Source organism: Vicia villosa, unplaced genomic scaffold (genome assembly GCF_029867415.1).
Source record: "Vicia villosa cultivar HV-30 ecotype Madison, WI unplaced genomic scaffold, Vvil1.0 ctg.000487F_1_1, whole genome shotgun sequence".
NCBI lineage: Eukaryota > Viridiplantae > Streptophyta > Magnoliopsida > Fabales > Fabaceae > Vicia > Vicia villosa.
Genome location: NW_026705236.1, coordinates 186,793 through 203,278, shown reverse-complemented (window position 1 = coordinate 203,278; position 16,486 = coordinate 186,793). Strand labels below are relative to the sequence as shown.

The 16,486-nt window shown below is 32.1% G+C and overlaps 1 protein-coding gene and 1 long non-coding RNA gene across 4 annotated transcripts; both read left to right on the top strand.

Annotated features, from left to right (window-relative positions):
* The first annotated feature begins 245 nt into the window (after positions 1 to 245).
* On the top strand, positions 246 to 1,455 carry LOC131628876 (extensin-2-like). The gene has a single exon (XM_058899683.1). The coding sequence runs from the start codon at positions 324 to 326 to the stop codon at positions 1,284 to 1,286; it is 963 nt and encodes a 320-aa protein (XP_058755666.1). The 5' UTR covers positions 246 to 323; the 3' UTR covers positions 1,287 to 1,455.
* Positions 1,456 to 11,417: 9,962 nt separating this feature from the next.
* On the top strand, positions 11,418 to 16,486 carry LOC131628853 (uncharacterized). 3 transcript variants are annotated; one of them, XR_009291913.1, is made up of 5 exons: positions 11,418 to 11,656; positions 11,755 to 11,866; positions 12,194 to 12,426; positions 13,247 to 13,298; positions 13,602 to 16,486. It is a non-coding gene; the product is annotated as an uncharacterized LOC131628853 (long non-coding RNA). The 3 variants fall into 3 exon arrangements; XR_009291912.1 differs by having other exon boundaries at positions 11,755 to 12,426; positions 13,602 to 13,732; positions 14,504 to 16,486; XR_009291911.1 differs by having other exon boundaries at positions 11,755 to 12,426.

The window sequence follows — 16,486 nt, the reverse complement described above, 5'->3', positions numbered from 1 at the left end:
TACTAAAAATATTAGATCAAATTGTCTATAATATAAAATAAAAATGTTTGATCAAATCTAACAGGTACGGTGGTACCATGACTTTGTAAACTTCAATTTGAAATATAAAATGGTAATAAAAAGAAGGGTGCATCACCTATGAAAGCAAAACATCTATAATAAAAATGTGTAGCCACTTTGCCAAGAAACTTTAAAAAGTCTAAGATATTGAAGGCCATAACACTATATAAAGAGTTACAATCCATATACTTTAAGCAATCATAAACAACAAATCTTCTAAACACCAAATAAAAGATATATAAGGTTGTTTACTAAGAGATAACATGGGAATCTCAATTGGGGCGAGGCAATGGCCTCGACTCATATATGCAATAGCATTTTGCATAATTGCTTTTACTACTTTTGCTATTGCTGACGATGATAAGCCTTACTATGGAGGCCAATATCCATACAACAACTATCCCCAACCACCCTACACTTACAAACCACCTTCATATAATAACTATCAATCTCCACCCCCATATGCTTATAAATTCCCTCCATATAATTATCAATCTCCTCCTCCATATGATAATAAATTTCCTCCATATTACTATAAATCTCCACCATCACCTTATGTCGACAAATTCCCTCCATATTACTATAAATCTCCACCTCAACCATCTGCATCACCACCACCTCCTTATGTCGACAAATTTCCACCATATTATTACAAATCTCCTCCTCCACCATCTCCATCACCACCACCTCCATATGTTTACAAGTCGCCACCTCCTCCTCCATATGTCTACAAGTCACCACCTCCACCACCCTATGTCTATAGTAGTCCACCACCACCACCATATGTCTACAAGTCACCACCTCCTCCACCCTATGTATATCCATCACCTCCATATGTTTATAAGTCTCCTCCCCCTCCATCACCTTCTCCTCCACCACCATATGTCTATAAATCACCTCCACCTCCATCCCCTTCACCTCCTCCTCCATATGTCTACAAGTCACCACCACCTCCATCTCCTTCACCTCCCCCTCCATACGTCTACAAGTCTCCACCCCCACCATCTCCTTCACCACCACCACCATATGTTTATGATTCTCCACCTCCACCATATGTCTACAAATCCCCTCCTCCACCTCCCTATGTTTATAGCTCTCCTCCAAAACCTTACATTTATTCATCACCACCTCCATCTTATCCTTCACCAACTCCTTACATTTATAAGTCTCCACCTACACCATATAATCCATATTTATATAGTTCACCTCCTCCCCCCTTGTATTAAGCTTAATAAGTGTTTTGATTTTCTTCAATAATTTTTCTATGATCAATGTTGTGTGGTTTGTAATAAAGTCTTCATTATAATAAAGGCTATCTTCTATTAAAAGATGTATTTTGTACTATGTGTTGTATCATTATGAATCAGTATTATTTTTAAAGTTTGATTTATTTAATTTTCTCAAATTTCATATAATATCATTTATTGTTATGGATGTCTTGATATAAAAATATTTATATAAGTAATAATACAAAAATGATTCAAATACAATTAATCATACAAAAACACCTAAGCTCCATTTAGAACAACTAGAGTTACTCCTTCCTTATTCACTCTAAAAAGAAACACATCATTTATGACACAAGAAAGATCCATCATTTGACTTTGCAAATAATCTTTCCACGACAGTACATTTTTATGATATAAAATGATTGAAGAGTTTGGTAGTAAGAGATAAGTTCCAGTTTAAATGTTCAATAAGTTCTTCATGGGGTACACAATTTTATAAATGGGAGAAAAAACACCTCCCGTGAACATTGTGTTTGTCGTCGTGGTCTGACTGACAATTTCAGTTTGTTTCGATCGGGCCAGGTTTGGGTTTGGGTGATATATTAATTTTGTTATCTCAGAAATAAATAAAATAATTTAACATTAATTTTTCAGTAAATACATTATTCTCATCCGTTTTATTAATTACACATCGGACTAAGCCTTCAACTGCTTTAGCTGAGTCAATCAATAACCCCACATTCTTCTCCTATAAATTCTATTTTTTGGAACTTGTTCATCTAGAGAAATACTTGCATGAGCACAAACATAACAGGTGGCTATACAAACAACCAATCACAATTTTTTATTAATTAAAAAATAAAAATATTTTTTTCTCTCTCCTACTCAATCACAAACCACCCCATGAATCCAATTAAAAAAAAATTAAATTTTAAATAAATTTAAAATTCTCTCTTTTCTTATTGGTTGTTCCTAACACTCATGATTTATGTTCGTATCCATGCAAGTTTTTCTCGTTCATCTAATCATAGGAAGACTAGTCAAGTTTGTTCCCCCTATTCTCTCATTTTTTGGTTTCAAACTTCAATTATAAATAAAGGTCTCCGCACCTTATTATTTTCACTCCATAATGTAAAATTGAAATTTCTCTCATCTCTCTCTAATATGCTATATTTAAAGAAGTTTCCTTTTTGTCTTATTTTTTTGAATGAATTCATTGTGTCATATACAATTACATATCGAATTCGAGTGGTCTTCATACCATAAAAGATATAATTCTTGATCGATTATCTACAGTGCAGTAGTATCCGTAAGAATTTGAACTAGATTGTTTTATCCTAGGGATATCGTGGTTGATCGCATGTCTTGTACAATTATCAACCAAATATTTTCTTGAGTGAAATATTTTAAAATCGATTCCTAAATTAATAAACAAAAACAACAATTTTAATACATTTTCTACTCCCATAATAATTTTTAGACATTTTTAACTGTGATGATTGACAAAGAAGTTACTGGTACTTCTGTTATCTCTAACAAACCTTCTGTTATCTCTAACAAACCGTTCAAGTTCAAGAAAATTCATTTAAAATGTTGGCAATAGAAAAGACTATTTTTCTTAACCACAAAAAAGGTTTCCAATGTTTTGGTTGATGAAATTCTTGTTGTTCTTGCTCCTACAACAAACAATACAATGTCTAATGCATTTGAAATTGTTGCATGCATGACTTAAAGAGAAGGAGTTTAAGCTATGGAAAGAATTATTCTTATGGAAAAAGAATGATTATTTCAGTAAAATCATATTCTTAATGGACTCGCATAAGCAGTTGTGATTTTTAGAATCAAGATCACTAGTCTGAAAGGGCAATGTTTATATATCTCACTGTGTGTAAAAGATCTTTAAAAAAATGTAATTAATTTAACTTTAAACTTGCTTGCACACCTTACAACCAAAGTAATTATATTTCTTTACAATTTGTTTCAAATTGTGAGATTGATCTAAATATTTCCTTTTCATATATTGTGATCTTAACTCTGAGAATTACAATTACTTCAGCTAGTCCATTAAGAATTTGAGTTTTACAGAGATAATCATTGCAGTCTTAGGCATGTCACAAATTGTATTAGACCCGACATTGCATGTGTCAGGAGATTTTGGTGCAGGTTTACTAGTAGATGTAACACCCTGATTTTTATTCATTAATTATATCTATTTTATTGTATTTTATTAATTAATTATTTGTATGGTTTGTGAATAATTGGTTGTTTTAAATTATTCGATGTGATGGGTTAGTCGGTGTGAGAACATCAAATCGTTGAGTTATCTAAGAGATATTGTCGGTTAATGGAGGATTAATTTAATTAAGTTGTAAGTGTAGGAAATAATGAAAATAGTAGTAACGGGCTTAAATTAGTGGAATGTGACGAATTAGTTGGAGTGTGAATAAGGAGTCCATTAACTTATATTTTGGGGAATTAGTATTAGTTACTAGTATTTTGGTAAAAATAATTAGAAAAGTTAGTAAGAGAAGAGAAAAAGGGTTTACGTAGAAAAGAGGAAAAGAGGGAAGAACACCAAGAGAGAAATTCAAAGAATCAATCAGAAATGAAGGTAAGGGTGGGTTATTTGCGTTATTATGGAATTGTATGATGATATATGGTGGGTAGGTATATGTAGGATGTGAAATCTTTTGAATTGTATGTTTTGTGATAGTTAGGTTTTGATGATAAACCGTGAATACGATGAATTGATTGTGTTATGATGTTGTTGGAATGAAATACATGTTATATATGTGTTATATGGTCTGAAATCGCAGAGATATTGATGTTGGAATGGGGCTTTGAGGCCAAAAATCGCGATTGGTACAATGCTGTTATCGCAGGATTTTTTTTGCCAATCACAGATGCCGCTTATGAAGGTAGAGAAAAACACAAGAAAGGGGGTTTGAATTGGGTTTTCTAAAAACTTTTCTTTGTAGAAAAACTATTCACAAAAGTCAATGGGTTAGTTAAGAGGAAGAAGAATAAGAACACGTTCGGTTATACAAGTTCACCTTAGAAAAGGATAATCTTGTCCACCCGCTAAGGTGATTTTGCCATAGAAAATGACTTAATCTCCACTAATCTTGAAAGATTACAAACAACCTCTAAGAGTCTAGAAAGACACCTTAGTGCTCTCAAGTATACAGACTAACAACCTAGTCACTTGAGGAATACAAATCTCAATAGATTTAGAAATGATAATGTTTACAAGATATTGCTTCTAAAAAGTAGATTGAAACATAAACAGTTTAGAACAAATGTTAACACAATCTAATAAGCAACACCTCTTGTGTTCTAGAGATTCTTATAAACTAGATTTCTCACAATGGAGTGTTTAGTACCGTTTCTCTAAGATATTTCTAAGATGAAACTTTCCTTCCAGCTTGATGTCAAAGGTCGTGGGGGACAAAGAGCACACCAATGATGGAATCACATAATACATCGTGCAGTAGTGGAAAAGATGATGTATTGTTGTACCATATTTCTTCTAGTGCAAGTTATATGATCATTCTTCTTTTGAGATGTACTTCTTATCTGAAGTAGAGAAAGCATGGAAGAGATCATGTAACATAGACGTTCCAAGAGAAAATATTCTTCAGAGCCAGAAATAAGTCTTCAGAGTTGAAAGCAGCAGCTTATCTAAATGATGCATTCTTGATTTTTGAGTTGGAAGCAAAAACTTATCTGAGCTTGAAATCTTGATTTCTGATCTTGAAGAGTAGGTTAGCTTCAGAATCATTTGTAAATCCTTTTTCTGATGAGTCATTAAACATTCTTTAGAACTGCTGATGTCACATTAGAATTGAGATGAATAGTTCTTCTAATGTGTGTTGACGCTGATTCTGATGATTTTCTGGACATCAATCCTTAATCAACCAAAATATTAATTATGCACACCTAAGAAACTATTAGAGCACAAAATTGTTACATAACAAATATATATTGTTATCATCAAAACTTAAATATTGAATGTAGAACCAAATCTTGTTCTAACAGCTTATCGGGATCATTCAAAAGGCACTTAGTGTGGCCGAGCTTGCCTTAGCGGGACCTGGGATCGAAAAATGCATATTTTGGAAAATTGAATTCATATTCTGTATACTTATATTTTTATGTTGATTTTCTGTGAATTTTGTGGAGTTTAAAACTAGGTATTTGATTGGTTTAAACGCTTATTTCGTAAGAACATGAAACTTGTATGTTTTACGAATACGTGTGATTAGTGTTGGATTGGAAGGATTTTGTGCATTCTTGTTATGTGTTATGGTGCTGTTTTGGAGCAGTTGTGCAATGATTGTGAATTGCAAATGAATGGTTTGTGAATATGTGCATGTATGTGCAATTGTGTTATAATTCAAGTGCGATGAACTATTGTAGATATGCATGAATATTAAGATTAGGGAATGGTCATAATTGCATATGGTTGTTGTAATTGCACATGCGTCATTTGATCAAGGGGTGATGTCCGTTAGTTCCGTGGGAGCTAGTGACTTGTCTGAAACCTATAGTGGGGTTTGAAAGCTTAGGGAACAAACTTTTTGTTGTGTTATTAGTCTAAGGGACAGACCCGGTTTAAATGCAAAAACCGAATAAAGTAACAGGTGATTGGTACCAAATGCATGAGTATTGCATTGAGTCGCATTGTGTTTATGTGATGCATTTTATGAAAATGTGAATTGTGGGTGTATTTTGAGAATAGTATTATTAATGAGTAATGCTATTGTTTACCCTGAAATTTGGTAAACAATTAAGCGCTAGTCTTCCAAAAACAAAAGTTCTTGGTTACTCATAGGATCTACTAGATTGATCTTTGGACATGTTCTCTTATTTTAAACTTTATTCTTTGAAATTAAGAATACTTCGACAGCATTCATAATCTTGTAATAATGTTTGTTTTGATCTAAGTGAATCTTTAGAGTAATCTTAAGAAACTTGTAAAGAAAGTGCAATAAAGGCAATTGAAAGTAAATTGCTAGAAGTAAATTCTGGAATGATATAAATTATAAATTGAATAAAAGATGGTGTTTACACGTACATTTCTTAGATGACTCTTTCCTCAATAACACAAATACTTTGAGTTTATGTTAGATTCTATACTAATGAATGAACACTCTGAATCTTAACATTAAGACTCCTATAAATACTGAATCAAAATAACCGTTTTCAACGGCCTTTCGCTCAGAATCTTTAAATTACCTTTGTATAAATTACCTTCCCTTTGTATAAATTACCCCCGAACTCAAAATCTTTTAAAAGGTCTTTTTCTGTTCTTTTAGTCTTTCTATTAAATTGGATAAAATAAAAGTCGGTGGCGACTCTTGCTTACCGCGACATTTCTTTAAAGTCAGTTCACTGTATTACAGGCTCGGAATACAAGGACCCACAGGCTTCTTAGAAGTTTCCTCAGCTTTCTCTTGAGCTTTTATTACAAGGACCCTCAGGCTTCCTAAAAGCATAGGACATGTCTTAGTCACCTTTAGTCAATCCCTGTGAAAAATTCAAATCTTCAAATTATACAATCACAATCATTCAAGTATTTAGGATTCTCTCCTAACCCCCTAATAATGAGTCAGTTCCTCAAGAACAAGATATATGGAAAATCTCAAATTCATCCTCAATTGAGTCAGCCTTAATCTCATGCTTCGTATGAGACAGAAATATGATCCCTCAACAGATTAAGTCTCAAATAAAAAATCAATTCAATCACACTCAGAAATTTCTTTTCCCAACCAAAGTCAGCCACAATCTCATGCTTTGTATGAGATAGAAATACAATTCCCTTCAAAGTCAGCCTCAAGTCCGGGCTTCGTACAGAATAGATAAAACTCCCCCAGTCAAATAAATTCTAGTGGAGTAATCCTCAATAGAGTCAATTTTCAAACTCTCTTTAAAGCCTCAATCTTGGGCCTTGTACAAGAAACTCAAAATTCAAATTTTTTCCCCACAAGTGAGACATGATTCATCTCTATAGAAGAGACATTTCCTCTATTACACCACATTCAAAATTACAAACATTATCAAACATTTTCTATTTAGGTGATGTAAGCGGCATACTCTGTTGATTCAAAATCCAGCCTGTTAATTTCAAAATTGATTGTGGTGAAATAGGCGAGATATCTCTCCGTTAACATGACAACTTGTCTCTTTCTCTTATCAAAAATCAAACTCTTAACTTCAATCTTGATCTTTGAACAAGACACCAAAAGTTTAATCATTTGTCTACTAGTTCCCCAAACTACAGTTGCTCTAACTTCCTCTAGGGATATGTAGGCTTGAGATTCACAAGAGTCTTTATGAGCAAACAAAACCAAAAAAAAACCTATTTAGGTCTCCCATCTTTTCAAACAATCATCACTCTCTCTCCTTACACAAAGGAGAAACTTTCCCAATAAACATCAAGTACCACAACCCAATTAGCACAAGCAAAAATAAATCAGAAAGGCTCCCGTAGAATACTACGGATACTTAGGGTGCTAATACCTTCCCTCTGTATAACCAACCTCCCAATCCTTCGATCTCAGATTCTCCCCACACCTACCTCAACCTAGGGTTTATTTAGATTTGTTTCCCTTCTTCCCCGCGGGATAGGTTAAAAGTTCCCTGTAACGCGTTCTCTTCCCCAATCGAATGGGCAAACCCCTGTTTCTCCTGAAAAGCTTTTTCAGCGTGAGTGGTTCACTTTCCGCGCACCACATTATCTATTAATGGGGAATAGGAAGATGAAAAACAAGAAGAAGGATGGACATTCACTATTATAAATATTCATAACACTTCCCCTTGGATGTCCATTGAGGATATGCCTCGTTAAAACCTTACAAGAAAAAACCCAGTGGAAAAAAATTTAGTGAAGAAAAAAGAGTACAATATCCTTTTATTTCTCCTCCTTAGTTGAACAGTCATTTCTTCGATGAAGACGAATCTTTTGTACTAGTTAATTAAAAATTCTACTTGGGAGTGACTTTATGAAAAGTCTGCAAGGTTATCACATGAACATATTTGTTGGATGCTTATATCACCATTCTTTTGAAGATCATGAGTAAAAAAGAACTTTGGAGAAATGTGTTTTGTCTGATCTCCTTTAATGTAACCATATTTCAATTGAGCGATGCATGCAGTATTATCTTCGTATATGGTCGTTGTATTTAATTTTTTAAAAGAGAAACCACAAGTATTTTGGATGTGCTGAATTAAGGATCTCAACCAAACGCATTCTCGACTTGACTCATGTAATGTTAAAAGTTTTGCATGATTATGGCGGAGACATTATGGGCTATGTGGTGGTTTAAATTGCTACAACAACCAATAATTAAGTCTTGTCCCAATAAGTGAGGTCGATTACATGAATCAACTTTCGCAATAATGTTCTATCTAAAACCATGCTTTAGTCACTACTAGAAATACACGATTTACCTACGGATTTTCCTGCGGAAAATATTCCGCAGGTATACCTGCGGATTTTCCTAGGACTTTATTAAATTAAATAAGTTTCCTGCGGATCAAGAATTAGTAGGAAATTCCGCAGGTATACCTGCGGATTTTACTGCGGAATATATAATTCAACCAAAACATCTCGTTACAATACAAAATCCGCAGGTAAGTTCGCAGGAAGATTTTCTGCGGATTTTGCTGCGGAATTTTGTTTCAAGTAAAATCAAACTATAATACGCAGGTAATTTCGCAGGAAAGTTTTTTGCGGATTTTGCTGCGAATTATTTTGTAGTTTTTTTTTATTTTTGTAATTTAAAAAATAATATAAAATACTTGTCTTGTAACATAAAAACTTTTTTTTTTTTTGCAAAAAAAACCTAATAGATTTTATTATTCTTTTTCAAAAAAGCTTAATAGATTTAAATATTTTCTAAAAATAATAATAAGTTTTCTTTAAATTTTATCAAAAATTATTTTTTTTATTTAAAATTCACACTTAATTTTCACCCAACAACTTAGATTTTGCTTTTGGTTCACTTTTGTAATAGTAGCATGAATAGACATATAAAATATTTTATTTTTGACAAATGACATATAACTTTTGTAATGGGTTTGTAAATAATAATGTTACAATATTTTACAAAAAAAGAAGTTATAATTATACTTGCGATGTTTGTTTTAGTTATGAGTCAAAATTTGAGGTTTTTTAAATATGTAAGGATAGTGTAAAATTAATTTACACTATAAGTGTATTTTTTTTTTTTTAAGTTTCATTTAAAACATAATTTTATATATTTTATAATCATTGATATTTATAAAATTAGATTGAAATTTTTAATCTTTATTTTTTTATTCATTACTTTTATAGTGTTTTCTAATTAGTTTTTAATTTTAATGTTATTTTTTAAAATTTTTTTTACTAAAATTAAAAATATAAAATTTTTGATATATATATATATATTTATGTTATAGAATATAAAAATTAATTTTTGCATTTAATAAGAAACAAATTAAGATACAATCATTTAAATATATCTACTTCTACTATCTATTCATTAATAATAGATTGACCAAATTGCCTAAATTACCCTTTCACCAAAATTTATTTGCACTAATAAAAGGTCATTTTTGTAACTAACAAATTAAGTATTCACTCTTTCAACTTTATTGAATGAATGCCCCAAGTGTTAGCTTTTCATTGGTCCGAATTAAATAACATTCTCCTTACAACTTTATTGCATGAATGATGACATTACATGTAAACCATGGATGATGGAAGTCATATTTAAATTTCTTTTACATTTCATTTTCCCACACTTTCTTACTTTCATTTTAATTTTCTTTCACATTTCATTTTTCCATACTTTCATTTTAATTTTTCTACATTTATCTATTATCGCAAAAAATATTAATAATCGATCATTTAATTATTATTCCCAAAAATATTTAATTATTTCACGGGCCACTATCAACTCAATATTTAATTTTTTTAATCGATCATTACACATTTTCTCTATCTTAATTAAAATTTCAAATTTCTCTCACATTTTTTCACACTTTCTTACTTTCATTTTAATTTTTTTCTCTATTTATTTATTTATTTATTTATTATCTCACGGGTCACTATCAACATAATGTCTATTTTATTTTAATCAATCATTGTCTTTATTTGAGAGATAATATCTTTATTTTTATTTTTTTCTCCATCTCACGATTTTTTATCATTATTTAATACAATTAAATTTCCATGATTATTGTTTATTTTACATTTGTTTTTAAATATATTTTATATCGCATCAAATTATTTTTTTATTTCACGGGCCATTATCAACATAGTAGCTATTTTATTTTAATCAACAATTACTATTAATTGAGAGATAATTTTTATTTTTAAATGTTAATATTTCATTTTTATTATCTCCATCTTATAGTATTTTTTAATATGATTATTTAATATAATTGAATTTATATGATCATTTTTCATTTATAATTAAACCATAGTGATCTATAACATTTTCTTTTAATTGTTGTTGGACCGTCAATTATTAAATTACCTGACCCAATTTTGCTATTGTGTTCTTAACCTATCTTAAACATTTTTTTTGTGGATCATTGTTTTCTATATAATTATTGTTAAATTTACAATTAAGTAAATTATTTCATATTTTTCATTTATATTTAAAATTTTACATTTGCATTTGTTAAAATTTTATTTTTTCTCCAACTCACATGTCCTTTTTTATATGGTCATTTATTACACACAAAATTAGCACATGAATACGATAATAATGTTTAATCTTAAGGGCCACTTCCAATACAATGCCTATTTTATTTTAAACAATAATAACTTTTATTTGAAAACTAAAGTATTTATTTTTAAATTTCAAAACGATTCCTATGGATATTCGGTTATCAAAGAATTGGGAGTATAACAAAGCAATCAATAAAACTCTAACTCTATTCAAGTAAAACAATTCCTTTTAATTATGCATATTGCTTATAATTCCTTTTATTTATATTATTCATATCATTACAAAAATACTACACCAGAAAAAAAACTCACCCGTGCGGAAGCACGGGTCTCTGACTAGTTTTATTATAATAGAACAATGAGAAATATAGTTATATAGGAGTATAATATAATTTGCGACACTCTCAAGCTTTTTCTCACGGGCATTGTCTCAAGCTTTCTCGGTTTCTCTTTTTTGCGACACTCTTTCAAACTCATGCTCTCTCCCTCTCAATTCTTACACAACAACAACTACGACGCAGATTCTCTTGGTCTTGAATTGGTTGGATTTGGATTTCAGAACTGATTCGAATTGTTATCGACTCAGAATTTGATTCGCGTTGGGGGTTCAGAATCTATTTGTGCTCGAAATTTCAACTCAGAGCAGGTTAGTTTTGATTCGTGATTCTTTGCATTTTTACGGTTTTTACTCCATTACGGGTTATGCTACAACTAATTGTGATTCAATTTCAATATAAATTTCAGTTTGAGTTAAAGTTACAGCAAGCATACGATATCATAAAGCTGAGAATGGAGGAATGCTTACCGGTTGAAGCGACGAGGAGAAGAAAATGCAGCTTTCGATCTTGCTCACAAGGTATTCGATAAAATGCCTCACTGGAATTTTTTCCTCTTTTTGCTTTTATTTTACTTTTGATTTGTTGCTGTTGTGTTTCTTAGTTGCTATTGATGTTGGTTTGCATATTAGCATAGAATTATTGTCGTTATTACCATTTCGTACTATTGCCGATGAGAAGTAATTATTGTTCATTGGAATACAATTTGTAGGAGTAATTATCGTGCTATTGAGCCCTTTTCCAATTGATAGAACATGTTAGTGGAAATTCTAATTAATTTTCCAATCATTATAGTCTAAATGGACATTAATAAATTTGTTGCTTTGCTTTCATTTCAAATTTTCAAGTTAGTGCCTTCATACACCAAGGAAATGATAAACATTGAAGATTATTCCCACCGCATAGAAAAGTTGCATGCCGCATAGAAGTCTTTAAAAAGGGATGCTAAGTTGCCTGAGAACAATGAAAAATGCTCCTGAGCTGACCTTTCATGGGAGAGGGGGTGAATATATTTTTAGGGGATTTCAACAAGTAGAACTCTAGCCTTAGCAAAGTATTTTGAGAGAATGGAAGAGAGAAGGTATGTTGTTTCTATACTTTTGAGTTATATGCAACCTGAAAACAGCTGCAATAGCTTGATAACAATTAGAATTGAATTGTCACATGTTCTCAAATTACTTCATGCTGGAAATGGTTTTATGAGAGGAAGCGGTGTGAAGTTTTTCTCAGAACTGCTTCATTGGCAGTGGCGAGTATCAGAGTAAGTTTGTGCTCTGGTCAGTCGAAGCCTCTGTCAGGAGTACAGGGGAGCTAAGTCATTGCCCAATAGACTTCTCGTCTTCTTTCTTAATTGACAGTGTGATATTTCTTTCATAAATTGCCCGCACTTTGTAAAAGGGCCTATTTTGAATCCAATAATGATGTTAGGGGCCATCATTTGAAGTAAATTCATAAATTTATTACTATTTTATGATATTTTTGGGTTATGTTCATCCTCCCTTATGGTCCTCTTTTGTGATTCTACTGGAATATACATATAAATTTACTTATCCAATCTTGGATCAGTTATTGTAGATACACTTCTTTGTGTGCTGCACGAATTCTAGTAGTAGTTAATTAATACTAGAATAGTGGCTGCCACGTGCCACGTAATAAGACCAGCTTATGTTTTCATGTTGAATTATAATCCAATGAACATTTTGTTCCAACCTTGTCCCTATCTTTCGAAGGACGTTGATGTCCTCAAACAACCTTTTTCTGTGAGTGTGCATTGCAGCAAATTAATTCTTGTATCGTTCAGCCTCCTATTTCATTAGGGGGTGAAGATTTCAGTTCAAGGTTAAAATGCTCACTAAAGTTTGATCTAAATATAGTTAAATCCTCGGTTTTGTGCATTGCAGCAGAGCTTTTTCATGGTTCAGATTTTGCATTCGAGCCAAGTTTTCGCTACAGGTTTGTTTCGATTTCAAATCGAGTTTTGTTTCAGTTTAGAATTTGATTTACGTATTATGTTCAAAATTGGTTGCGTTTTGAAATTTTTGCATTTTTACTGTTTCGACTCAATTAAGGGTTCTGCTACAGTTTGAGTTTGATTCACAAGGTGTTCGATGAAATGTCTCAACCAGATTCTCTCTTCTTTTTGCTTCAGTTTTGATTTTCTTATGTTATGATGTTGTGTTGTTGATGATTTATGTTCAAATTGCAACTTGTGAATTGGTTATGATGTTGATTCTTTCTTCGGCTTTGTTGTTGCAGAGGCTCTTCGGAGATAAATAGTAGCTTTAATGAATGTAGAAGGAATCATTAGGGAACTTGTTGCAAGCCATCTCCACGTTACATGTTCTTTAATATTGTTCTTTACAAAGCTGTTGTTGCTAAAGCAGCTGGTATAATCCACTTCTAACCCTTTTTTAAAATTTACTAATATTTATTACCAGCCCCGGTTTGACAGCAATGCATTTTCTCTATTTTGGCTAATCATGATTTAATTGTTTTGTAATTTTTAAGGGGATTAGCTTTTGTGAATAGACTTTTCCTTTGTGTGTTATGCTTCATTATAGTCTTGCAAAGTGAGACTTATTTGTGGGTTTAAACATACTACTATTTTTATGTGACATATATTGATCAGTTAAGCAGTTTCCCAAATCCCAATATTGTTCTGTTTGGACCATACATGAAACATGGACGACATCAGCTAGTGGAGGGTTATTAAAAGTTGACAGCTGCGTTAAATATCACCCAAACCTATTAAGGATTGACCTTGTTTGCTTACGAAAGAGAGATGGTTTTGTATCATGAGATTTTTGCGAAAATAAAACATGTCTGCACTCTGCATTGTATTATCCACGCACTTTCTTTCTCCAGATTTTCATGTTTTACTAACTAACTAAGATGGGAAAGATTTCATTATATTGAAAAATGGATGCCAATATGGGTTGATAAGTCATTACATTAGGCTCAGTAAATTGAGACTCTGATCTGATAGATTTTTGTAGAGATAGCCATGTAATATGGCGGGGAAAAAGATTTATTAGGATTCCTATCCAAATTATGTTTCTAAGTGCTTTCTTGTTTCTACTGTTTTGATGACTTCATGCTTCTTTTTTGTTTATGTTCAGTTTACTAAAATTATCAATTTCCCCAAAATTGTACAATAGTGAAAGGGAGGGACGAAGGAGACATCTTTTCTGCGATGCCAGGCAGTGTCTCAAGAAATCAGCCAAGAATATCCGCCAAAGAGGAGACTACTGTAAATGCTTGCGGATTTGAAGAAGAAAGTATGAGCTCTAGTACATTTGCTCTGCTGTGTAAACTGCCAAGTTTTAATGTTTCCATTTAAATGCAATTTGGAACTGAGATATGTAGCGTATGGTGAACTAGTTACAGAAGCAGGACCACCTTTATGCGGCCAGATTAAAACTTCACCGAAACAGTAAGTGGATACTTTTATATGTTACTGTTATTGAGCCTTAAACTTTATATGACCAAAGAGAATGATTGCATTGTTTTCTTGTTTCTTCTAACTAATTGTTCTACTTAGTTAGGCATCTGTGGCAAATAAACAGATAAAAGGTGTTCTCACTTCTCAATTAATCTAGAAGCATATGTCAAACATATGTTTATTCACTTAGTGTTTGAATGGCTTTAGATGACTGCACTATGCCTTTTTCTTTCTTTCTTTATATGGGTGTGTGGTATTTGGATTGGTGAAGTTGGGATTTTTAAGACTTCATTAGTTGCTTTGGTTTCTTTGGCTCGGGGAATTTTAGAACTTCCAAACTAATTTAAATATAAACCAAGTGATAGAATTTGAGGAGTGTCACTAAAGCTGTAATTTAAAAAGTGTTAGCTCATTTGTTACTATTAGTGGGATAGCTCAAAGAAAATTATAGAAAGATGTAGAAATAGATTATTGGGTCATAATATTAATGTAATTAGTAGAGTGAAGTGTGAGGAACTCTTTCTTTAAGTGTTTACAATATATTTCTCTCATTCTTTTCTCTTCTATAAGCAATTTCTACTTTTTAGATTTATTGAATAAATGATATATTTAGACTATTTATAAATTAGAGATCTTCCTAAAAAGATGGCTGGGGAATTGATGAGAATGCAGCTAAAAGGACCTGGTGGCTTTATTACACTATCAAATATTTATGCCACTGAAGGTGATTGGGAAGAGGTTGGGAATGTGAGAAAGGTGATGAAGGAAAGAAATGTCAGTAAGTTTCCTGGTTTTAGTTGGCTTGAAAAGCCATGTGAGATTCTCAAAGGGAAGGAAGATTAAGAGGTGGCTGTTGGGTTGAATTTATTCTTCAACACAGTGTTAAATTTCAGGTGGAGATTCTCTGAATAATGAGTTTCTGCTAAGATCAAGCTTTGGCACTTGATTTAGTCCTCCAATGGAGCTTGGGATTGGACCGAGAATTGATTTCTGCCAAGCAAAATGTTTTGAAGGGAAGGGAAATTTGAGAGTGAATTTAGTAAAGGACCAGACAAGGCATTGTTTGACAAATCAAGTTGTTCGAATCTAAAACTAACTGGCTGAGATGAACTGTTAGTATTCTCTGACAAAGTTCCTAACAAGTTTAAGGGTAATTTCACTAATGAAGTTGTTCATTCACAGCCTAAGTGTCTCTAAAGCTGGTAAGTCTGCAATGTAATCCGGCATTGATTTCTACCATTGATGTTTGTAGTACGATTTTTGATGCCACAACAATTTTCAAACATTGGAGAAGGAAAGCACTCTTAACAGTTAACAGTATTTGCTCATTCTCTTTATTACTATATTGCTTTCCAAGATTACATATATATTTGATAGTTGCTTTCCAACATTGGAAGCATGAAGATTATTGATAGGAAGAAGAATATATTCAAGGTTTCACAGGGCGAATATATCGCAGTTGAAAATCTGGAGAATATTATTATTTTTCGGTTAATAGTACTTTATCCCCCTGTAATATGAGCGTGTTTCGGTTTACCCCCCTACCGTTGCCAAAGGCAGGTTTTGGCAACGGTTTTTTTGAAAAAACCGTTGCCAAAAGGTAGGGAGGGGGAAAAAGCAAAATTCGCTAATATTACAAGGGGGTGAAAGTACTATTAACCCTTATTTTTCTATAGTAACTTGTTCTATAAATTTGTAT

Bases quoted from the DNA above. Each gene is read 5' to 3' on its own strand.
- LOC131628876 (XM_058899683.1), top strand. From the start codon at position 324: ATGGGAATCTCAATTGGGGCGAGGCAATGGCCTCGACTCATATATGCA.